The sequence below is a fragment of the Epinephelus lanceolatus genome, chromosome 1 (assembly GCF_041903045.1).
Source record: "Epinephelus lanceolatus isolate andai-2023 chromosome 1, ASM4190304v1, whole genome shotgun sequence".
Classification (NCBI taxonomy): domain Eukaryota; kingdom Metazoa; phylum Chordata; class Actinopteri; order Perciformes; family Serranidae; genus Epinephelus; species Epinephelus lanceolatus.
In genome coordinates, this window is record NC_135734.1 from 38,499,861 (window position 1) to 38,524,677 (window position 24,817).

General features: G+C 42.0%; 1 protein-coding gene across 7 annotated transcripts in view; it reads left to right on the plus strand.

Moving 5' to 3' along the window:
• Positions 1 to 24,817, plus strand: part of nav1b (neuron navigator 1b) — a 122,398-nt gene that overhangs the window by 89,364 nt on the left and 8,217 nt on the right. For 2 of the 7 annotated variants that reach the window (XM_078170191.1, XM_078170167.1), the window contains 19 exons: positions 245 to 395; positions 2,861 to 3,161; positions 5,060 to 5,813; positions 6,600 to 7,016; positions 8,336 to 8,377; positions 8,475 to 8,632; positions 9,189 to 9,365; positions 10,769 to 10,821; positions 11,201 to 11,224; positions 11,728 to 11,805; positions 14,612 to 14,695; positions 15,083 to 15,194; positions 15,286 to 15,407; positions 18,654 to 18,832; positions 19,134 to 19,290; positions 20,762 to 20,960; positions 21,696 to 21,793; positions 21,887 to 21,982; positions 23,979 to 24,147. In XM_078170191.1, coding sequence (XP_078026317.1) covers positions 245 to 395; positions 2,861 to 3,161; positions 5,060 to 5,813; positions 6,600 to 7,016; positions 8,336 to 8,377; positions 8,475 to 8,632; positions 9,189 to 9,365; positions 10,769 to 10,821; positions 11,201 to 11,224; positions 11,728 to 11,805; positions 14,612 to 14,695; positions 15,083 to 15,194; positions 15,286 to 15,407; positions 18,654 to 18,832; positions 19,134 to 19,290; positions 20,762 to 20,960; positions 21,696 to 21,793; positions 21,887 to 21,982; positions 23,979 to 24,147 — 3,371 coding nt within the window. The remainder of the gene's footprint in view (positions 1 to 244; positions 396 to 2,860; positions 3,162 to 5,059; positions 5,814 to 6,599; positions 7,017 to 8,335; positions 8,378 to 8,474; positions 8,633 to 9,188; positions 9,366 to 10,768; positions 10,822 to 11,200; positions 11,225 to 11,727; positions 11,806 to 14,611; positions 14,696 to 15,082; positions 15,195 to 15,285; positions 15,408 to 18,653; positions 18,833 to 19,133; positions 19,291 to 20,761; positions 20,961 to 21,695; positions 21,794 to 21,886; positions 21,983 to 23,978; positions 24,148 to 24,817) is intronic. The other 5 variants (XM_078170172.1, XM_078170194.1, XM_078170180.1 and 2 more) reach the window with 4 other exon arrangements.

Below are 24,817 nucleotides of genomic sequence, written 5' to 3' on the forward strand. Positions count from 1 at the left end.
TATGGTCTGGAGTTCTGATGTATTAGCTGAATCAAAGCAGCTGCAGCCATGTTGGAATTACCTGCTTGTTTGAGCATGTGGCCACCTCCGGAGACAGCTTACAACAGACAGATGGACAGACCACTGTTGCTGCCAGCCGTTTCTCCCCTTAAACTCAGATTTCTGCAGCTTTACCTTCTGTGAACTCATATTGTTGCCATTCACTTGATAGTTTTTACTAAGTGGTCATCCTGTCTCGTTTCAGTTGGGATGAGAGCAGCTCCATCAGCAGCGGGCTCAGCGACGGTGACGGCGATGGCTCGGAGAACCTCAGTTCAGAAGAGTTCAATGTCAGCTCCTCCCTTAACTCCCTCCCGAGCACACCCCTGGGATCCAGACGCAACTCTTCTGTTATGGTGAGCTAAAATACTGCACCTAACAGCCTGTGAACGTTTGGCTTTCCTTTTATCTTGCTTTTATTTTGTGAGAGGGGTGCAAAAGATTGCAGCCGAGGCTTTTACTTGAAGCATTTTCAACACTTCACTCTGTGATTTACTTTGTGTTGTGTGTTTAACGCGAGGTCTTTGTTTTGACAAGGCCACAAAAAGGCACCGCAGACCTCACCTCTGTCATTACAATGAAACTAAAGAGAATCTTGATCTGTCACAGTACAATAAATCTCTGCTCTCCTGTTTCTTTTTAGAAAATTACATGGTAACTTCCAGTTGTTACACAGAGCCTTGAAGCCCCTTTTCACTCAAAAATGTGTTCTGCTTATTGTTACTTGACTTGGATGTTTGACCTGCACTGTGTACAATGATGCCTCAGCAGAGGGCTGTTTTCAGGATCATCTGACGGTGGAAAGTCTCTCTGTGCTCACCATAAACTTAAAGACACGAATGATTTGTGATGTAATTCTAAGAAATTTCAACAAAGTAAATTATAGAAAAACCATATCAGACATAAAATATGTCAGGAGTGGATCTTTAAATTCGATCGAACTTGTTTCGTGTTCACCTTAGATAACAAGCGGTGGTTTCTGTCTTTAACACAGGTAAAGATTTTGTCCTTTGCTTACAGTACTTACAGAATGCTCACCAGGGAGAAATGAATATTAGTGCTACTCAATGAGCCATCTGTCGCTCTGTATCACATTAATAAGGTGCCAAAAAGCAGCATGCCCAATTTTGTCCTCAGTGCCACCTCCTCAATGCACCACATGATACTTTTTCTATTATAGTGTAGCTGTCTTTTTTTTGTCATACATTAAGAAAATAAAGGCTCAAGCTCTCCTCTGCTCTATACATTTTCTTTTTTATTCTTTAATGTGTTTATTTACAATTACAACAACAATTAGTCAGTTAGTTGTAAACTATTGAAATATTGGCCAACTAATTGAAAATTAATTAGTTTGAGTAATTTTTTAAAAGGTCCCATAAAATGCTCATTTTCAAGTCCATACTTGTACATGGGGTTTCTACTAGAACATGTTTACATGCGTTAATGTTCAAAAAGCACTTTATTTTTCTCATACGGTCAGCCTGAATATACCTGTATTCACCGTCTGTCTGAAACGCTCCATCTTAAGCCCAGTTCAGACCAATGATTCGCAAAGAGACAAAACCGTTTTAGAACGTTGCAGAGAAAAGCTGCAGCGGTGTGAACTGGTCACCTGAGCTCGACTCGTGTCACCTGCAACTCCCCTGGTCAAATTGCTGGTGGCTGATTTTGGAATGTAAAGCACATGGCCTGTTTCAACAGCCAATCAGCTTGTAGTGAAGTCTGCTGGTCGAGTCAAAATGACTGCAGACGGCGTTGTTCGCTTGTTGCAGCAGATGCTCTTTCTCCACCCAGCCCTCTGTTTCCATCGTCAGGTGTGCCGGTGTTGGACAATGGGTCGCTGCTGCTCGCTTTGTGTTGCATAATACACCGTCTCATCTAGTAGTTGCATTGGTGTGAACCGGCAGGTTTTTAGGATGTGCAGAACAGTGCGTTGCAAGTAGTTGCCTGTTTAAAGTCATCTCGTCATGAATCTTTGGTCTGAACTGGGCTTTACAACTGTCTCTTTAAGCCCCCATCCTGAAAAAGCCCGATCTGTTCTGACTGGTCAGTCTTTCCAGGTCTTCAACATCTGGGCTCACCATGTCTCTGCACCGTCATTGCAGCCAAATGACTGTAACAGAACTGTAGCGGCACTTTTTACCTTTATATATTATAGTTTGACATCGCAATTTCACAGAAGTCCTTGTAGCATGTTTAAAGGCACAGTTTATGAATACAGACTGTGTGCATTTCTCTGTGGATTAAGACATTTCGATACTATCACAGTATTTATATAGCAGCTATACCTGCTTTATAATTTAAAAAATTGGAAAACAGACGTTTTATAATATGGGACCTTTAAGGGAAAAAAAGTCAAAATTTTCTGTTTACAGTTGATTAAATGGGTGCATTTTCTGATTTCTTTACTTGTCTTTACTCAGTAAACTGAACATCTTTGGGTTTTGGACAAAACAAGACATTTGAGGACGTCGTTTTTTGAGAAACATTGACATTTTTTACTGTTTTCTTACATTTTAGAGACCAAACAACTAATCAAATTGAGAAAATAATCAACAATAAAACTAATTGTTCATTGCAGCTTTGGTGTTGATTTATCTCTGAAAATGTTAAATCTATAAATGGCTTGTTTCCCCCTGTTTTCCTTCCTTTGTCTTCCTCAGTGGTTTTCTTTACTCCGCTCTGGGTATATCAGTCTCTCTCCCCGCTGGAATGCAGCTGAGATGAAACAAAGATTACAGAGAACAGTCAATTCCATAGATAACACAGATGTCTGATGGTTACCCACACTGTGCCTCTTCCCTTCCCTCTCCCTCTGCAGCTCCGCACCGATGCGGAGAAGCGCTCCCTGGTGGAAAGTGGACTCTCATGGTACAGCGAGGACAGCAAGGCTGGACACAAGCTCGACAGCAGCAGCTACGACACGGGAAGTCTCAAGACGGAGGCCCCAAGCAAGTGGAGGAAGAAGCCGCCAAGCCTCAGTGAAGATTCAGCGTGTAAAGGAGAACTAAGGAAGCCCCAGAGCTTGGGTCAACCAGGAAGTTTCAAGAAGGGTCGTAATCCTCCTGTGGGCGTGACCTCCCCCATCACCCATACATCACAGAGCACGCTGAAAGTTGCAGGTAACATCTGAGAGTGTATTCTCACTTTTTATGTTCTCTGCTTTTCGTCTCACAGATTAATCTGGTTTATCTCCTATGTCGTTAACTTGTTTTAACTATGAAATCTATGTCATCCATTATGTGTCTGTATGCTGCATCCAAATGTAAAACAGCCTGTTTTTAGAGCAGCCAAGGAGGATATCTGCTTGGTGTCAAGATGAATACAGAAGTGTACCCCTTAGTGAAAGCCAGGTTTTGATTTGTTGCACAGCACCAGAATACTGACGGAAAAATGCACCATGAAATCTGTTTCATTGAGTGAAAAAAAAAAAATAAATCCGAGCTTAAAGCCCAGAGCCATGTTTCTGCTATTATCTGAGAGAAAAGCTGGTTACTGTTCATGTCTGCAGAGACGCTGTGTCTGCCATCTGCAGCAACTAAATTTATTTAATCCCCAACAAAACATGCCTTGATTAAATGATAGGTTAAAATTGAGTTCCAATACCAACATTACGTGGCCTTTCATTTAAATTTCCTTAGCTTAATTTTAACTTTAAACATAAGTGATTAAAATTAGATCTGATTGTATGAAAGCTGGCTGCAGTTTCACGGGGACAAAGATTCTCTTTACGGATACATTTTGAAGGGATGTGCTCGAATGACTGACGAGATCCGTTTTATCAGCTCGTATGAATATACTAAAACAATTATCTTACTTTTAGCTTTAAAGGGACAGTTCAACCCCTAATTAAAAATGAATATTTTTCCTCTTACCTGTTGTGCTATTTATCAGTCAGAGCTGTTTTGGTGTGAGTTGCCCAGTGTTTTAGATATAGGCCGTAAAGATGTCCGCCGTCTTTTGAATATGGAACCAGATGGCACTTGCCTGTGGTGCTTAAAGTGCCAGAAAAATACATTTTAAAATCAGCAGTGTCTCTGTTTTGAAATCATGACCTGGTTACTCAACATAATCCACAGAACTTTTGATCCTTAAGGTGCGCGGTGGTTCTGTTGGTGGGTGTAGCTTGGTGGAAAGAAAACAGTTCCTACATGAAACTGCTCACAAGGTCTGTGGATTATTCTGAGTAACCAGGTCACGATTTCTGGAAAGAGACTTTGCTGTTGAGGTTTTCAAATGTAATGTTTGGCACTTGGAGCATCACAAGCTGAGAGCCATTTAGTTCCATTTTAATCCAAAGAAGGCAGACATCTCTATGTACGGTATCTCCAACAATCCGCAACTCAGCCCAAAGCAGTTTAGATTGTTCAGTAGCATTACAGGTAAGGGGGAAAATATGTGTTATAAGATTTGGGGTAAACTGTCCCTTTTAACCCAAAGTAAAAAAAAACCAAAACAAAACTTTACCCTTTACATGTGTCCTTCAGTGATCCATACAGATCATATTTTGATCGATACCATCACACGGACATGTCTTATGGGTTGTAAAAGGGTTAAAGAAAGTAACATTTTGCATAAGGCCCTTCTATGTCAGACTCCGTTGGTGAGTCACTTTCAACATCATGGGCACATAAAAGCTCTCTAAGTAAATACAGATGTTGCTTGCTTATATTTTATCTCAGCTGTAATGGCTGGAATGACAGCACATTTACTTTATGTACATTATGTGGAGGTGACTAGTTAGAGAGGAATGATGTATGACAGGTCTGATTATCCATTTTGGTTTAAGTCTTTAAGTGGGGTTGGTGTCATCTTTGTGAGCACAAGTTTACTGGTTTTACTGGTGACCTAATCAGTCTGTCTGTCTATGTATCATCTATCCATTGTTTTAAATAGCTTATTCCTGTCAGGGTCATGGTGGCAACAGTCAAACATTCCTCTCCTCATCATCTTTTAAATACATGTAATTAAAATCGCCATAATATAGTCACTCACCTATTCAATGTCTTTCTTTATGTAGCAGCTAAAATTGAGAGGCCGCTGGATAAATCCAAGATTTCCCTCAAAACTGCTGGTCTACAGAGGTCTCGTTCAGATGCTGGCAGGGATCATCATGGAGAGCACCGCAAGCCCCCGTCAGGTTTGGTTAAACCCACTGCTGGAGCCTCCTTTGGCTACAAGAAACCACCAACAGCCACCGGTACTGCCACTGTTATGACAGCAGGGGGCGCCACCATCTCCAGTGGCTCTGCCACTGTGGGGAAAACCCCCAAGTCATCAGGCATCCCTGTGAAGCCTGTGGGAGGAGGAGTGCCCTCGGGTCGAAAGAACAGTTTTGATGCCAGCAGCGAGCAGAGCTTCCTGGGGCCAAACGCCCGAAACAGCATTCAGTACCGCAGCCTGCCTCGACCGGCCAAATCAAGCACGCTCAGTGTGATCGGTCGCCCTGCAACTCGGCCTGTCAGCGGCACCATTGACCCCAGTCTGCTGAGTCTGAAACCTGTGCCCATGGCCTCCACAGGCCCCAGGATTAAAGAGCCAGGTAGCTGCGGCAGCAAGATGTCTAATAGAACATGCACAGGCCCGGTGAACATGACAGACCGAGAGAAGGAGAAGGAGAGAGCCAAGGCCAAGGCTGTGGGTGCTGACATGGACTGTGGCTCTCTGAAAGGAGAGGAGACTCAGTCTGCAGGGGAGTCCACTGTGAAACTGCATGGCCTGAGACGGACAAGCAGCAGCAAATACCCTGAACTGTCATCACCCACCACACCAAGGTGTCTCATATAATTATTACTGTAAAGAGTTGGTTCACCCACATTACAAAGAACAAGGAACTAAAATCTCTCTGAATTCTAGTGGCATCTAGTGGTGATAACTTTTCCCTCATTTATTTATTTTCTGGTGGTATTGAGCCATGCAGTTACAGTAAGTTCGGTTTTATATGGTCAGGATTTCTGCTGCCCCCTAATACACAATCACAATACACTGAAAGTGGATAAAATTTCAGCTGTGGCCCTACAGGACTGAAAATCACATTAAAATCACGTATCATATCAGATAAAATGAATAAACAAGGCAAATCCAGTTGCAGCAGCCCCACACACGTCAGGTACGCAGGCGCTTTTCTGGGATTTGAGGACATTTGGGGCTCAGATCCTCCCCTAGCATTATTTTTTTAAATAAACAAGCTCTATTTTGATGCTTTTTATGACTTCTGGTGCCTTATTTTAAGAAAAAATTCCCCGTGTCAATCAGTTCATTTTAATTGTAAGTTAGAAAACAGTTGGTGAGCCAGCCTACACCCTGTCAGGGGCTAAATCTTGCCCATGGGCCGTAAGTAGAGTACCACTAGTTTAGCTTAACATTGTTTAATTGGATTTATTTTCCTGTTGAAATTCGGAAGCAGAGATCTTAGAGACAGAGACCCCAAAACCTTGGCAAGTACAATTACAACTCTCTGCCTGCCTATATATGGCAAGTTAGAAAATAAACTGAAATTAATACAAATCATGTGCCTAGTTTCTGTATTTTAACTTTTTTTTTTTAATGCCTGATCCCAGGATGCTGAACACAAAGTCTCTGGGTCGTCCACCCAGCTTGGCTCACCTGGACAAGGTCAACTCCAACAGCCTCGACTCCTGTGTGACCATCCACGACCTCCCGCCCAAAGTCCCCCCATATTCCAAGCTGCAGGACCTGGCCGGTTCCCACACCTCCTCCCGCCTCACCCCCAGCCCAGCGCCTGTGCTACACATCGATTCCCCCAGCTCGTACACCAGTGAAAGCCTAAGTCTGAGCGGGTCCCCGCTGCTCTACCCCAAACTGTCAGGCATGCACCGCAGCATGGAGTCGCTGCCCCTCCAGATGAGCGTGCCTTCCAGTGCCAGGTTTGTCAGAACTGAGGGGCATAACAAGGAAGAAAGGGCTGCTGGAACCTGGGGAGCCGGAAGCAGGACATCCCTCAACCTCACAGACAAGTAAGTCTCATATGAAGAAACATGTAACATTCATGTATCAAAGGTAGGGATGGGCGAGGTTAGTTGACTAGATGATTAAACGTTGCTTGATACCAGTACTACTAGTCTGTTAAACAGATCATTAAGATACCCAGAGGGAAGTGGGAGGAGTTTGGATCAGCATGTGAGACTAACCAGCAGCTCTCCATCTGTCTCTTTGACACACACACACACACACAAACACACACTTGCACTGTCATACTTAGTGGTTGTAACTACGTGCGCACGATCAGTACATGTCCGCAGCTTTCCGCAGGCATTCAACATGGAAAGTATGTCCGAGTATCACACACTCCAGACAAGGCCAAACGTGAGAGGTGCTCTTGGGCGCACAGGAGATCCCGACAAGCTTGTGTGTGTGTGTGTGTGTGTGTGTGTGTGTGTGTGTGTGCGTCAATTTGTATGCTCACTAAGGTATGAGAGACTTAACCTTTATTTAGTGAGTTGTTGTCATGCTTTGTGAGATGATGTGCAGTGTTCATAATGCATGCTGCAAAGTGTCACACATTTCAGTGACATTAAAATCTGATTTGGTTATTGAAAAAATAATGATTATTGATTTCTAATGGATCCTATAATATACACAATAGTTTTTCAGATAATGTTTGACTTTATGGATTAAATTGTGCTCGATTTTGACTGTTTTCTGCGTGTCTTCTGACTTTCTGACTAGTCGACTAGTCAAAATTTAAACTACCATTTAAACATCAGGAAATTAGTCATTAGGAACATCCTTAAAAAAAGTGAATAGAGGAAAATTGAAAAAATACACACACACACACACACACATAGCATCTGCATTCACCCCAGCAGCTGATAGTATGTGAGTAAACAGTTGAACCACTGTTTCAGTGTGAAGACATTCAGCTTTGGGCTATAAGTTCCTTGGCAGCAGACAATTATGTTTTATGTGCCTTTTCTGGGAACTGAAAGTCTGAGGTGTCATTTAAATGGTGGATGGCTGGTTTCATTGGAAAATTTCTGTCTGTCAAGGTGGAGATGGTCCGAATAGTTTCCTGCCAAAAAAATGTACTTTAAGGCAGGCCCACGCTGCGTGTGTGAGAGTGCCCAGTGTGCCATATGGGCAAGATGTACAAAAAGGATTAGAAAATAAACCCATGAGACATCTTACCCGGGTGTTGTGCAGGTCCTATGACAAAACTTAAAATTAATACATTAATGATGATGTTTGTGTAAGGCTCTGAGAAACATTTTTATAAGAATTATTCACAATGACTGTTTATTGTCTATTGACAGTGTTTTTGTTCTCGTCTTCACAGCCTGCAGACAGACAGAAACACCTTGCCGAAGAAAGGCTTAGAGTATGTCAAAACAATTACTGTCCAAGCTTCTGTTTGAAATCTCAAACTGCGATGCATCTCCATTGTTTTGAAGTTAAAGTGACCTCTCTTTCCTCAGACGCTATGGCTCAAGCTTGTCAGAGAGTGACGGCAAACCGGGAAGGCGCCACTCCCACAACATAGTCAGCATGTCCGAGAGCGATAGTCCCCCTCAGCTGCCTTCTCCCACCCGCCCTCTCCACCCCTCCTCTGGCAAGGCTCCTCTCACCAACGTGGGTGAGTGTGCTTGCTCCATTTGGCTGCCAAGTTCTAAAAACACTCGCTGTTTGAGCTCTGAAACTAATGAGACTTGAAGTCTTTGATAAGCCGTCCATCTTATCGTTGATTATTATTGTGGACAGGGATATTAAGTTCACACTGAGAGGAAAGTCCCACATAGATTTTTAGAGTTAAGAAGTGTTGACACAAGTTATCAATAATAAATCAAGTCATGTCTGAACTATGAAGTGATGACAAAAAATATCATGGTATTAGATGTAACTGTGTGAATATCACAGTCCTGTACTTGTACTCATTTAGGTTTGAGTTAAAGTCTGAAATATGCTGGAGATGGAGCCAACAGGGGGTCAAGTCAGGCTATATTTATCTCTTTGACTGTTGTGGAACCAAAGTGTTGCCTTTCACTGAGTCATCAGAATTAAGAGTGCTATACCTAGGTGTACTCTGCTGGTGTGAGTGTGAGTGTGTGTGAGAAAGTTGCTGTACAGCACTGCATCCCACAGTTTTATCTGTGGCACTCACTGTCTTTCCAAACATCTTTCTCTTATGATAGTTGCCCCAATTTCCAGTGGCACCCCGAAGATATCTCGCTCCAACAGCATAGGCCCCCCCAGTGAGTCAGCCTGCGATCTCTATGGATCCTCCCCCCTGGGCAGCAGTATGTCCCTGGCTGACCGGCCAAAAAGCATGATGCGGTGCGGGTCTTTCCGTGAACCAGGGGGTGATGATGGTGAGCCGGCTCAGTTGGCCCCCCTGCAGGGGAGTTGCCCAACATGGCCTCAAATGAAACAGAGCTGTCGGCTCATACAGCACACAGTCTGTTAGGCAGAATGTTAGAAGACATTTGTTTTCATGAGCAAGAAAAATGGAGGGGAGTCTTTGTTGCTCCATTTTAGATTAATAGTGAGTTATGAGGACCTAAAGGCGCTATCTGTGGTCCAGATGTAAGCAAAGCAGGAGACCCTCCACCAATAATTTAAACCTGCTTTCACTCTCAGATAATTAATACACATTCCTCCACTGACTCCAAGTTCTTAATGTATTTCAGTGTGATAGCAAAGGTTTGTTTATATCTTTACAACTCTTAAATCATGTCTGTGAATGTGCCTGTTATTAATATGTTCTTAAGTAGGTGACTGAGATTTTCTGTTGTCTTAAGGGTTGTCAGTCATGAAAATTTAATTTATGCACTACTTAAGTTATTTATTTTGAGGAAAGGAGATAGGAGGGATTACTAGATTTTCCTGCGTAGTCTTGTAAATTGCATTAAAGGGGCCTATTACACTAATTTTCTGGTTCATATTTGAATTGAGGTTTCTACTGTATTCTTCTATAACATGTTTACATGCATCAATGTAAAGAAAACACTTCATACTGTCTGTGCTGGAACACCTGTATTCACCCATTGTCTAAAACACTCTATTTAGTGCCTGTCTCTTTAAGCCCCCCTCCTGAGAAAAGCCTAGTCTGCTGTGATTGGTCAGCGTTTCCGGGTCTTCTGTATCTTGGCGTATTAGTAGTATCTCCTAATACAGCTAGGGCATTACTGTAATGAAGAATAGCGGCACCTTCTACCATGAAAAATCACCAATGAAAGCTTCTGAACACAACCAGATGTGTTTCAGCAGGAATATGATCCAAAATCGAGGAGAAATAAACAACACTGGCAACAAGTTTTCATGACATTGGCATGTAGCTACAGGCAGTGGTGTACTTGCAGCTGGGGAATGACTGTGTCTATTGGCACTTTGTCCCATTAAAAATCACCTATAAAAGCCTGTCAACACAACCGCACATATTTCAGCAGGATTATGATCTAAAATCAGGGAGAAATAAACAACATCAGGAACCAAGATTACATGTTTTCCTGATGTTAGCATGCAGCTTATTGTAGCACTGTAGACTGCATGTTTTAAACACAGCAGATGACCATGTAAAGAAATCCCTCAGGAGCTGACGTCAGCTTGTCTCAGAAGTAGAAAAGACATTGGACACAGTATTTTTTTCTCACAGGGATCAATTTGACATGCGATTACCTCATTATTTAAAACTTTGGTATAATAAAGAAAAGCACAATAAATGAAAATCTGTTACTTTTAATATTAAGTGAAATCTCTACTTTGCCTGTTTCAGTGCATGGGTCTGTGCTCTCTTTGGCATCCAACGCTTCATCCAACTATTCCTCGGTGAGTACATGACAGTTGTAATACTGTATGTACAGTATAATGTTTTGCTGGAGTTAAGTGCTTTGTGACTTGAGTTTACACACTGTCTTGTCCTCAAGAAGCAAATGATCATTTAAGAAAACTTCTCCAGATAGAATCATTTTCTTCAACACAGGCAAATAACCTTGATCTATGATTCATGGACATTTGAACTCTTCTTTAACATGCTGAAGAACCTTGCATCCCTAATATAAAGTGACTTTAAAGTCTTCCCTTTCTCTATAAACCTTCAGTGATATCCCTTTGACTGTGGATAAGTAGTTTTCATAACTGCCCCTAAAGTTAACTCTCTACCTTATCCCTCTTTATTGTTCATTTGTTCTCACCATGCCTTCTTTAGAATGAGGAGAGGATACAAGGGGAGGTAAGGCTGACGTGCCATGACTGTTGAACTCACATTGTTGTGCCTTTTCTCTGCATCGTCTGTCAGTCATTCCTGTTGAAATGGGTCCGTTCATCAGACGGTGTCATCATTGCTCAGTGAATTTTGTGACCACAGATCTCATAACTCTGTTTCATTTTGTTTTATCTCTAATACGCTTTATTCTTCAGCACCACCTGCTAACATTTAATGGAGACATTGTCAGACCTCTTAAAAATCCAAGTGCATGAGAAAGGTGGTAAAAATCCACTGTCATCCTTCGATTAAACATTTCCATTGGTTTGGAGTGTGTTTACCCCCTGGTTTCCTTTGTATCTGTTGTTTGTACATTCTTTGATTTATTTAACAAAGCTAAACAACAACATTTCATCACATTCAGTTGCTGCATTATCATAATCAAAATTTTGATATCCTCAACACGTCTGGCTGTGTGCCTGGTACTGTACTACATTGTTCATACTGCATACTTTTCAATTTATCCACAGCAAATCCGCAAGTTGAGGCGAGAGCTGGAGTCTTCCCAGGAAAAGGTTGCCGACTTGACCATGCAGCTTAGTGCTAATGTACGTATGACTCTTTTTCCCAACATTCCCTTTGGCTTCTTTTTGTAAGCTAATTTCTTTTTGTGTTGGAGGCATGCCTGATGTTTTACTAGAGTGTGATTAATCCCAAATGTAGACTACACCTCCTCCTAAGTCCCTGAGTTTGTACCCCACAACCAATGGAGATACAGAAACCCCATTTAACAGGTGTATCTAATATCTGTGCTGCATTTTTGTGAGGGCGAGATGTGAGGAAGATACGGTGTGAATCCTTGCTCACTTGATAAAATGAGGGTCACTTATAGATGACTCTGGATGCCGAGGCATAACTCTGGCCTCAGTCCCACTTGCAGGCGGTAAGGAGGACATCCAGTCATAACATATCTAGGATCTACCAACACTTTGGGCTTTTTTCGTATCATATTATGGAGCATTTAATGCCTTTATTTGATAGCTGACAGTAGACTGATGAAAGTAAATGAGGGGAAAATGCATAAAAGGTCCCCGGTTGCAGTTCATGCCCAGCTTCCTAACCACCAGGCCACTTTGGTCTTACAGCAGACATGCCATATTTCCAGTTCTCTAGCTGCCACTCACATCTTACAGCTGTCACTATGATCTTTTAGCTCTGCCGTCTTGATAGACACCTGTTTAACCTTAACCCTCAACTTGCTTCAAACTAATTGAACCAGCTGACACATTTCCTTCTTCCTCCTATAGTCTCACCCTGCAGCTTCTAGAAGCTTGAGTCTGGCTGTTTCCATCATGCTCAGCTTTTACTTTAACACCACCTAACCACTGATCCTGATCTAATAGACATTCAGTATGAACCCCAGTCTCCTGTTTCCTGTTGCACATTTTACCCACTGCTGTTGCTTAACTAACTGTCTGTGTGTCTGTGTGTGTGTGTGTCTTTCTGGATATGTTTTTGCTGCGTAAGAAGTTAAATCCCACACCTAACGCCACTGTCCCTCTCTTTTACGTTCTTGGGTATATTGACTGCTGGACTCGCTGCTGCCCCCTGCCTGCCTCCCACTGACCCCGCACCTTTGGATGCTGGGTGTAGCAGCTAGGCCAGGTTTGTTGGACTGTTGCTTCCAGGGCGCTCTCTGTTGCTTCAGCATGAGTCTGAGTGGACGTCAAGCTGACGAGTTGCTGTCATCCGACATCTCTGTTGGGCTTGTTGCGTGGCACAGCTAACCTCATCACCTACGTCGATGCATGTTGACAAGGGCTGCAACTTATTAATATTTTCATTATCTGTTAATCTGCCAACTCTTATTTCAATAAATTATATCTATGAAATAGGGCTGACACCATATCAGATTTCACTATTATCATGACTAAAAGACTTCACAAAAGCAATATTATGGTGATATCTGTAGACAATTTGAAAATTATAATAATGCTATCAGACAAAATCATCTTAAACTTTGTCTACTGAGCATTTTGTCTCTTTTTTGGCAAATGATTTACAGTCAAAATACAGGTGTAGGGAGGTGCAGAGGTTGCATCATAACTGTACAAAACCGTGCCAAAAAAGAGCAATTACAAATAGTGGATCATGAAAAAGCAACCTGATAGCACTGGGGGAGGGAGACAAAGGGAGAATGGAAAGAAATTAAAATATTATCATGTGTATTATTAACATAATATCAAAATTTCATATTAAATATCACCGTTGTTGTCAGTACCGTCAATATATTGTTACACCCCTACTCTGAATTATCAGTACAAATTGAAAATGGTCAGCATAACTTCCTGGAGCCTGAGTTGGTGTTACATTTTTCTTGCTTTGTCTGACCAATAGTCCAAAGATATTTGATTTATAGTGATATCTGAGGTTTTGCTGCAGAAACAACAACTGACTGAGTTTGAGTTGGCTGATTCTGAAGATAGAAACAGAGTGAAATAAGTTGACAGTTCTGTCTGATATCAGACAAGAGGTCTGCTACTCTGAGTCGTACAGAAATGACACTGTAGGTGCAGAACATGAAAGAGTTAATACATGGCAAGAAATAATTAAAATAGAATATAGACCAATAAAACTTCACAATAAAAGTCTGAATTATTATGTAACAGTAAAAGTGAAGGATGGGTGAAAACACACTGGAGTCTGTCGAGTCATTACAGCTGTTATGACCCTCCTGAAAGGCTTGTTCTTCGGAGCTCACTAACATCATTCAAACTGATTCAAATGGTAGAGTACTGTATTATTAAGTAAATGTGACCCCAGGGAAATACCTTAGCAAGGTACCGACATGAAAAATGAAGAAGGGAATGATGGGATGGACGTATTTAATGGAAGGAAGGAAACACACCCAAACCAGCCACACGACAAGCTTGAAGATCTCCCCAAATTATCAAACCAAAAGAAGAAACTAAACCCACTGTTTAAAACAAAAAAGCCATCATAAAGAAATTGTCAAAATTTCATACAGATTCATTATGATTGTGTCATCCATGGATTTTAGAAGATTTTTTAATCGTTCAGCAGAAATAGTGCAAGACATCCGAGCCTAAAGGTCAAACATGCTACACGAGGTTGCCGAGATTTGTCTGTCAGTGCCACGCCACTGCCCTCTCTCGCCACCATTACCCTAACATCCTCTTTCATCTCTGACATCACCCACAGCTGTCCACTACTCCATCCCCACCCGCCCTCCTCTCCCAGCAGATGGAGAAAGCCATTTTGCTTGATGTGCTGTGAGCGTGTGAAGCTGCAGACTGATTCGATACAGCCGGTGACTCATACCTGTCTGCTGTTTCAACCCCTCCTCCTCCTCCCGCTCTCTCTGTCTCTCTCTGCCTCCTTCTTCCTCTAAAGGCGAATCTGGTAGCAGCATTCGAGCAGAGTTTGGCGCTGATGACGGCGCGCCTGCAGACCCTGTCGGTGTCCTCAGAGCAGAAGGTATCTCTGTGATGTTATGACATAAATGAATGTTGTACCACATAAGACATGTGTGACAGGTTCAGTTTATTTATAGAAGGAAAAGTTAGTGACACTTAAAGAAATGAGCCATAAACAAACAACAAAAAGGCAAAGCTGAATATCACTTTAAAGAATGAATTGTGTTACACACAACATATACATGTCGGTGGATGGGAAGCTACAGGTGACATGGTTGTTCTGGAAATGAGTCATTGGTCAGAGGCTCAGGATTTCCATGTTTTCCTCAGCCACTCAACCTGTTGTCCTTGTTGAAAGCATATAGACGTCCTCAGTCCAGAAGAATCTTGGATTCAGTTACCAGCCTCTCCGCTAACATGAATGTATATTGATATCTTCCCTCTTTAGGACTCTGAGCTCACCGAGCTAAAGGACACCATCGAGGCTCTGAGGGCCAAAAACACAGAAGCCCAAGAAATCATTCACGGGGCTCTCAGTAACCCGGACATCACACCTAAAGGTACAGAGTATGCCGGGATGTACAAAAAAAAAACACATGCACAAATATTAGATCCAATATTTAATGTGCTCTTTATTCCTCTGGTATTTAGAAATGCTGATCAATCGCCAGAACTCTTCAGAGAGCATCGCCAGCCTTGCCAGCACCACCAGCCACTCCAGCATGGGCAGTCTGAAAGAGCAGGAGGCCAAGAAGAAGAAGAAGAAGAGCTGGGTGAGGACACACGATGTAGAGGCTCTATTGATCAGAAAAAGTCAGGTGTATCAGAGTTTTCTCAGTCACTGATAAACATGTTTAAGGTTCAGTAGAGCACCAGAGGACTGAGGCTTGTAGCATCAGGAGTCCCAGCATACCGCTCTGTGTGGTGTGACCCATACGGACGTAAACCCAAATAAATTCAAGGAATTATGTTGCAGTGGTTTATGAATCTTCTCTTTAGGAAAGCTGTCAAGCCACTTCTGGGATTTAATTATACAAGTCAGCCTAAGTGTCAAATTCATTGAACTTTGAGCAAATTTAGTGACAGTCTTGATGAGCTCCAAACTATAAGATTTCAAGATTAAATGAAATTTTCTTTGTCATACATTCATACTTAAGAATATGCTCAGTGAAATGTAGGTTTGCATACAAAATGTATGTCCAGGGCTCAACAATAAGGATTGCCCGGGGCAAGTAAAACTCACGGTCGGGTATGTAAACTAACAACTCACTTGCCCGATTGGGCAAGTTGCTAAAAATAGTAAAAGTTAATAACTAATTGATAAAATAAGTGTATTTTAAAACGTGCTCTTCTGCTCTGATGCAGCGGTCTCTCTGCCTGAAGTCACAAGCACAGCTGTGTAACAATGTCCTGCCCACAGCCCCCATTGATATTATTTTGCACGACGGACACTTCATATAATAACATAACAATATACTATTTATGGTGTTATGCCATCGTGTCATTTCTGTCTCTACATGGTCACGGGTTAACAATTCTCCTCTGCTCTCTGTATCGCACACGGCGGAGTCCGCCACACTCACAGGTGATCACGCTAGAGCAGCTCGGGCCGTATTTTCCTGACCAAACCTGACCCCGAGCCCGGTGCAGTTTGTCAGCTGACAAAGTTATTGAAATGGACAGTATGTAAATAACCAACAGACTGCTGTTACGCACAGACAAACACGCTGCTCGCACAGCAGCTCAGCACGGCACTCATGCTGAGCTTGTGTTGCGTTCAGGCGTTGTCATGTAAATAACAACTTCCAACACTTAAATAGGTCATAGCACAAAACAGCAGCATGTCAAGTGACTTTGTACTTTATTATATTCAATAAAATTGTATGTTCCTAAATCTTGAGACACCTCATATGTAAGCTAGACAGACATTTCACCTGCTCATTACTGTGCACACATGTACTGTATGTACTTAGTCCTAAAGAGCCCTTCTGGTGCCAGTAGATACATAGAAACATCCCAGCAGGCTGTGCTTTGTAAGCATACAAAAAAGTTTCACGCATGTGAAAATTATTTTTCATGCGTGTGCTTCACCTCCGCTGCTACAACTCCATCATAGGGGAAACACTGCTGTGTGCATTTTGTGCAACAGGTGGATGTTGTAGTCTACTGGTAGAGTAGAGAGAGAGCTAAGTAGCGTTAAAGTACAGTAGAGCAGGGCAGAGAGATGGAAGCAAAATATATTAAACCCGGTGTTAATACAGCAGAACTGGAGAGAGGGGTGAAAAATAAATAGAGGTGGGCATGGTTCAAGTAGGGCACAAAATTATAGACGACAAATTTTTCACTTTAAGCCCTGACACTGTCATTTTTGTGTAGGAATTAAGTTACAATACATGACATATGTTGTTTTAATTAATAAATACAGTGTGAATAAAGATTACATAACATAAAAATAACCGCAGTCTTTGTTATTTGCTAGCCGCTTAAATTAAACAATTTTTATAGGGCAAGTAAATACTGACTTCGGGCAAGTAGATCTCTGACCAACTTGCCTGACTGGGCAAGTGAAAAAAAACCTTAGCGTTGAACCCTGATGTCTGTGCTAAAAAGGCTAGTGTGTAATAAATAGTAACACACAGAATAAAAATAAGTCAAGTCAAGTCCAACTTTATTTGTAGAGTACATTTAAAAACAGCTGCAGTTGTCCAGAGTGCTGAACAGGCACAAAATGCCAAAACATACAGATCCAGAAGCAAACAACATTAACAACAGAAGAGAACAAATTGCAGCACAACAGAGGATGAAGTCAATGTGTCAAGCTCAAATCAATCATATGCCAACAAGAAGAGGTGGGTCTTTAGGTGCAGCCACTACAAGGGCTCACTCGCACTGTTTATGTGTCTGCTTCTGGGAACATCCAGGAGCATCTGATCAGTCAACATCTGGAGTATGAAGATATAAGTGTTCTAAGGTGGTGCCAGACCGTTAAAAACCCTAAAAAAAACAAGCAATAAAATCCTGCAGACGACATAGTGACGACTGTTCTACACCCACATACAAGTAATTACAATAGTCTAGCCGAGAGGTAATAAAAGCACCAATAACTCAAGATCTTTGGGGGCAGATTGGCCTTTACCTTGGCTACAAGTCTTAACTGGAAATAGCTAGTTTTGACAACTTAACTAGTTTATGTGTTGGTGAGCTTTGAACAAATCTGTTTTTATTATGTTGTATTTGATCTGAAAAAAAAGAAGTCAGCTGCTGCCTGTGTTGTTCTCCTGCATGTGCGTGTGTGTGTGTGTGTGTGTGTGTGTGTGTGTGTAATTCTCGTCCTATCTTGTTCCAAATCTGTTATTAAGTATGACTCTGGTCTCTCCCTCATGCTGCCCTGCTTTTTATTTTAGGTGTTTGAGGTGAGTGATGTTGCTACAGTAAATAAACCCTAAACCCCCTCCCCTTCTCCCGCCTGCATGCACTCTATGAGTCATACTTGTAAAACGTTTGGAAACTCTGCAGTCCGTGTCTCTCTAAATTTGATTCTCACAATCACGTTGTACCACGTTAAGGTTATATGAAACTGTGAAATTAAATTACAGAATCATGGTTTTATGCACTGATGTAATTTGCATGAAAATATATTACTGTAGAAACTTTAGTATTTAGACTGTATTTTGTAGCTGCTCTCATTTCATTTGTGTGCTGTGAGCATTGATATCTTTTGTTTATGATTTTATCCATTTTAAGTCTGTTAAAATTTATATTTGCCCACTGTTTCCTCAAAATTTACAGATATATGTAACTAGGCTGCTACACAAATTAAGAATAAAGTAATACAGTAATACCCAGAGGGTTTACAGGACGTGGTGTGGATGACAACTCTCAGTGGCAAACATGGCTTATCTGATGGAAGCAGCTTAAAGCAATTATTTTGAAGAATTGCTTGTTGATTGAATTATACCGTTACTATGCAAATTTTAGACCTATCATTTATTCCAGTCCTGTGTTTCTGCCCATTATAGTTACGCAGCTCCTTCAACAAGGCCTTTAGTAAGAAGGGTTCCAAGCCGTCGGGGCCGTACGCTGACATCGAGGAGATCTCCACCCCAGAATCCTCTGCACCTTCCTCCCCCAAAGTCCACCATGTTGGAGGCAACCCTCCATTGTCAATGAAATCATCAGCCTCTGCATCATCATCAGGGTAAACATCCACAGTGATCTCCCAAACTAGACAGTACAGTAAATTACAGCAGCAAATATTTAAAATTTAATTGGACATAAGAATGAATTAGATTGTCCAAAGTTGATGTGAATATGCATTAGATTATTGCAGAACTTTTTCAGAACTTTATTTATAAGAACATAAGTCAACAGTTGTAATATAGCTGTGTCCATAGTTCCTAATTTAGCATTTGAAAATGCGGTTTCTGTCTGTCAGTCTGATGATCCCTGCCACCTTAACGCATCTCTGATGTCGTCTTATTTGATCTGAATATCTCTAGGCTCTGCGAAGGAGGCGAGGTGGCGGATGATAAGGTTGTAACAGAGCTGCGTTCAGAGCTTTGGGAGAAGGAGCGCAAACTGACAGACATCCGCCTGGAGGCTCTGAACTCTGCCCATCAGCTGGAGCAGCTGCAGGAGGCCATGATCAACATGCAGGTATGTGTGATATGTTCCACTCATGTTTGATTTTTACGTTTTTATACTTTCAAAAAGTGTCCTCACTTTAAAGCTGGTTTTAGAGTTTCTGCAGTCGACGTGTGGAGTTGGAAAAGTTGCCAAACTTTAAATCCTTCACACTGGGTTCAAAAACCTGCAAAAGGTCAAGGGCATTGTTAGTTGACTGTATGTATGCTGGTGTATATTGTAGTAATCTGTCAAGTATTTAATTGTTTAAAATATTTTTGTGCTAGGGTTTTAAACTTAATTATTCCAACCAAAATTACGTACAATATTAAAATTCTCTTCAGCTTGCACTCAGAAAAACAGTCATATAAGGGGCCGTGTCCACCAAAGTGATTTTTCCCATGTATTTTTAAAATTTATACAGTGGGAACGGCTTATATTTACACTACGCTACAAACACCAGCAGTGCAATGAGGCTCTGAGCATCCAGCGTTCAACTTTGGTTCAAACGCTGTGTTCATCACAGTCATTTTTGCCCAGCCATTCAATCACAGTGGAGTGGCCCCACAGCAGAAAAATTAGCCATGCCTCACCACTAAAACTGCTCAGGAATGGCCTGAGGAACATGACAAAAAGCTCAAGGTGTCGACCTGGCCTTCAAATCTCCCACACCCCAATCTGATTGAGCATCTTGGGAAGTGCTGGTACCCCACCTCACAAATGACAGGTCTCAAATATTCCTAAGCCAGCACCCCTGGTGCCAGACACCACAGGACACCTTCCAGAGGTCACGTGTCCATGCCTTGACATGTCAGAGACAAGTCCAATCCAGGGAAGCCCCATCGTGGATTAGGGGTACCTCAGAGGTACCAGCACGTCTCACGGATGCTTGATCAGATTTGGATCTGGGGAATTTGGAGGCCAGGTCAATGCCTTTTGCTTTTTGTCACGTTCCTCTGGCCATTCCTGAGCACTTTCTGCAGTGAAGCATTTCCCTGCTCGGGGCCAGATGCTCCATCTGCAGAGATGTTCAGGTGGGTGGAGCACATCAAGTGGCATCCTCGAGAGCTTCTTGACCATAAGTTCCCCAGGAGAACATTGCATTGTAAGAAGATGATCACTTTTACTCACTTCACTTGATAGTGGTTCTAATTTTTTGGCTGATTGGTGTATATATCAATATATATTCCCTCATATGAACTCACACAGACCAGCGGGTCCATCCACTCTCCCTACCTGCTTCAGCCTTCTCTTCATCCAGAGCAAGAACTCTACTTTGTGCTGACATTTTTACTTCCACTGATATTCCATATCATAGCAACCAGATGTAACCAAAATGTCTCAAACGCTTCACCTCCAGTTTGCTCCTAGTTGGGCGTTTGCTGAGGAGTGCCTGGCGTTTTAATCTTGGGGGTAAAAAAAACATTTTGGTGGACATGGGGCCTTATGGGAGTGGCACTGTGCTTTATAAAAATGACTGTGGCACTGTTGTTGCTGTCTGTAGATGACAGTGGAGAACCTGAAAACTGAGAACGACCAGCTCAAGACAAGTGGTCTGTCCCCCTGTCCATCTCCTGGACCCTCTAACTCCGTCTCCCAGTCCTCAGGTCTCACCGCCCTGGGGAGTTCATCACCTCGACAGTCTGTAGCCATGCACATGCCCAAGAGCTACAGCAGAGGGCTGAGTGACGGGGGCAGCTCAGGTAAGGCTCAGTCTCTGACATGTTGACAATGTGGAGCTGGAATGGTGTCAGCACAGTGGTAGACAAGTTGGCATAGCACTTAGATTAAATGGTATTTATGTATGTGATATAATAATCATTGTAAATACCATCCAGTGTTGCAATATTAATGGCAAATAAGTATAACTGAAATGGCTGGAGTGCCTTTGTAGAATCACATTTACTTAATGATTGTGTATACTTCATGTGCGTATGTGTGTAATGTAGGTATTTATAGTTTATATTTAGATGCAGTTTACATTAAAGCAGAGACACTGCCTGGCCTATAAATCCTCTCATCTATGTACTGAACCATCTACAAGCCAAACAATTGAGAGATAATATAGTATTTGTATAATTTTCCCAACACCAATTATTAATCTGTGCTTTCATTTGGGGTATGAGAATTAAAAGTAAAATCATATTATTGCTATTGTTTAAAAATGTACGGGTTTAAAAATTCTCCTGCCTTATTTTGAAGGTCAAATGTCCATATATGAAAAATTCATACATATTTGACTCTCTCCTTCAAAATGAGTATTTTCTGTACCCCGACAGTTTACTAATTTTTGTACATAAATTTACTTTAAACTGTTAAACATGACTTTGGTTAAGTTAAAATTGATGCTTGCGTGTTGATCTAACTTCTGTCACACATGCTACATGATCTTTTTCTTTTTCTCTTTCCATCCTCCTTTTGTATCTACTCCTCCGCAGACGTCCACTCTGCAGATTCCTTCAGTCTGTCCTCACAGAGAGACGATCATCGTGTCAGGGTGGTGATTTGTGTCGCAGACTTACATGTCTTCAAAGATGTACGTATATTGTTTGTCAGCTCTCCTTCTTCAGAGCAAAAAGCATGATATTAAATGTTTGTATCACCTGTTTGTTGCACTTTGTATCAACAGGAGGTTAAACAACAAGATTTCTTCGTCGGCACTGTCAGGGTGAACGGCAGGATGGACTGGCCCATGCTGGACTCAGCTGTCAGCCAGGCTTTCAAGGTGAGTCTCCTCTGTTCAGTGTGACCTGACCAAGGACTGAATGTACGGTTTGGTTTGTGATTCAGCTGTCACAATAAATTTAGCATGTTGTAACTTCAAAGAGTTCCACTACGCACAGTGGTGGAAACTGAGATGCAGAAATAGCATATGGAATTATGTTAAACAGGGGGTTAACAGAACACTAAATCCACGGTTCGGTATGTACCTCGGTTTTGAGAACACACATTTTCAGTACAGTAGGGAAAACATTTGTTTTTATATTTACTCAGATAAATTAAGCATTCAGCAGTGATGATTTGGCCATTATTCTCACTGTAACAGTTAAGGCACTTAAACTAGAGCCCTGCACAGGACAAAATTTCCAGCCCCTGCCAAGTCATAGCCCATGACGTTCAAACCCAACCTGACCCTGACCCAACAACGTGTGCAACTTGTCAGCATGAGCCCGGCCAGAGACCACCACCAATATCACTTGAAGCTTTTTCTGAAGTGCAAAAACACACACACACAGTCTTTGTAGAAGTTCACATTAATTAAAATTGCATACTGATCTGAGACAGGTCTATTTAGAAAATGGTTATAAAAAATTGTCCCTGACCCGGATGAATCGACCCAGTGTGTCCAGTCCGGTTGGCTCCTGACAGCACTTGCAGACCTCTGACACAAATACTAGCATATTGTTTTAAGATTTTTTTTTTTTTGGGCGTTTTAGCTTTTAATTGATAGGACAGCTTAAGTGTGAAGGGGGAGAGAGAGAAGGAAGGACATGCAGCAAAGGGCCACAGGCTGGAGTCGAACCCGGGCCGCTGCGGCAACAGCCTTGTACATGGGGCACCTGCACTACCACTAAGCCACCGACGCCCCAATACTAGCATATTGTTAATAATAAAAAATAAATAACACAAATGTCAGTAATGCTCCATCATAAGACTCAGACCTGCTCACTCCTAAACTGCAGCTTGTGCTTGTTTAAACAGGGCAGACACAGACTGCTCATGTAAACGCACACTGTAGCAGGGCTCCAGCACTTTGACCACATGCTTCAGTTTTTGTATTCTCTACGATTGAGTACAAATGCATGTCTGAGGCGATAAATACTTCATAGCATTGGTTATTTTTTTGGCTCGGTTCGACCATAGACTGTTTAAAATAATGGGCATAGTCACCTTGACGTAATTCATTGGTTTGTGGACTTTGGCTGTCGCCATCTTGTTTTTTTGGAGCCAAAAGTGACCATATTTGGATGAGCGGATTATGCCTGTGAAGAAGCGAGGGGGCAGAGGCCCTGACTCACAGACTGTCATAATGCCTCACAGACAGCCTGTAACTCATAGCAGCCAGGCCCTTAATTACGTGTAAATTTTTGCCTAATAAAATTTAAATGGGATAGTCTCATAAAGATTCACCACCTGTACAGTTGTCATGAATGTTGAAACAAGCTGTAGAGATCAAAACCATTTTTTGCACCAGGCTGTAAACGTGTTTATTCTCCTGTTAAGTTAGGTATTTAATATGAGGGTTTATGGGGACTGACACACTTTTGGAGCCAGTGCCAAGTGGCCGTTCAAGGAACTGCAGTTTTTGGCACTTCCACATTGGCTTCATTTTTCAGCCCTGGCTGTTGCAGCGTGGGTTTAATTCTTCCTGAATGGCGTGGGGAGGAGAACTCGCCTTCCAGCCTGTTTTTGTCTTGTTCCACTGATGATATCTCAGACTGCGAAACAGAAGACAGAACTGCGACACCGGACCATTGTGTCGTGATTTCAGTCTTTGTTACAGAACCATTACACCCCTAATGCTGAACTTCTTTATTTATGAAAAATCACAAACTTAGTAAAAGTGGTGTTTGAATTTGCTGTAATATACCAGGTCTCATCTCTGACAGGTATTTGATGTTATTTAGCTCTGAAACATCACAGGGGCTACTGTCTGCACACACTGAATATTATTTACACAGATTTAATCAGATCACCTTTTGCTGTTTTTCTCTCCCCAGGTGTACGTAGCCAAGGTGGACCCCACTTCCAGCCTGGGCCTGTCTACAGACTCCATCTACAGTTACAGCATGGGCCATATTAAGAGAGTGCTGGGAGGAGAAGCTCCAGAGACGCAGCCCTCTCGCTGCATGTCCCGAGGCCCCACTGGCATCACAGTGTCCCTGAAAGGTCTGTGGAGAAATGTGACATATAAGATCATAGTAGGATTTAGATGAGCTCTCTAGATGAGCATTGGTGGCATTTAAATTAGATACATTTTTAAAACCTGAAGTTGAATTCAGCATTGTCAGACTTTGTTAATCTAAAACCAATTTCCAGTGTTAGACTGCATTAACTTAACAGTGCAGGCTCAAAAACATTATTTTGTGAAATCTGATTTTTTTTTCCTGGCACCATGTAAGCTGATACGATAAAGTTCCTTATGCTCGTACTCAAATGTTGTTTTTCTGTAATAGAGCCTGCTGGAGTCAGTCCAGCTTCCGTAGTCAAATATACGTCTCTTCAATTCAGAAACCACAAATCTTTTCATTAAAAGCTGTGTCCACATATTTATATTTAGGTATACATAATCAGGTTTCTAGCATATCTTTTACATCGGCTATGTTGTTGTTGTCATTGAAGTGTTTATCCAAGGAGTTTAACAGTCTGATCCAAGTGTCAACTGAGTGCAAATCCTCCTGTCTGTCTGTTTATCAGACTAAATTTGGACCTGTCTGCCTTCATTGCTGTTTGATCCATTGCTGCTTGTTTTGTTTTACAACGTTTCTTTACGTCAAACCTGCATTCAGTTTCCTTGAACCGTGCGCTGTCCTAACCCCAACCCCAACCCTAACCTGTC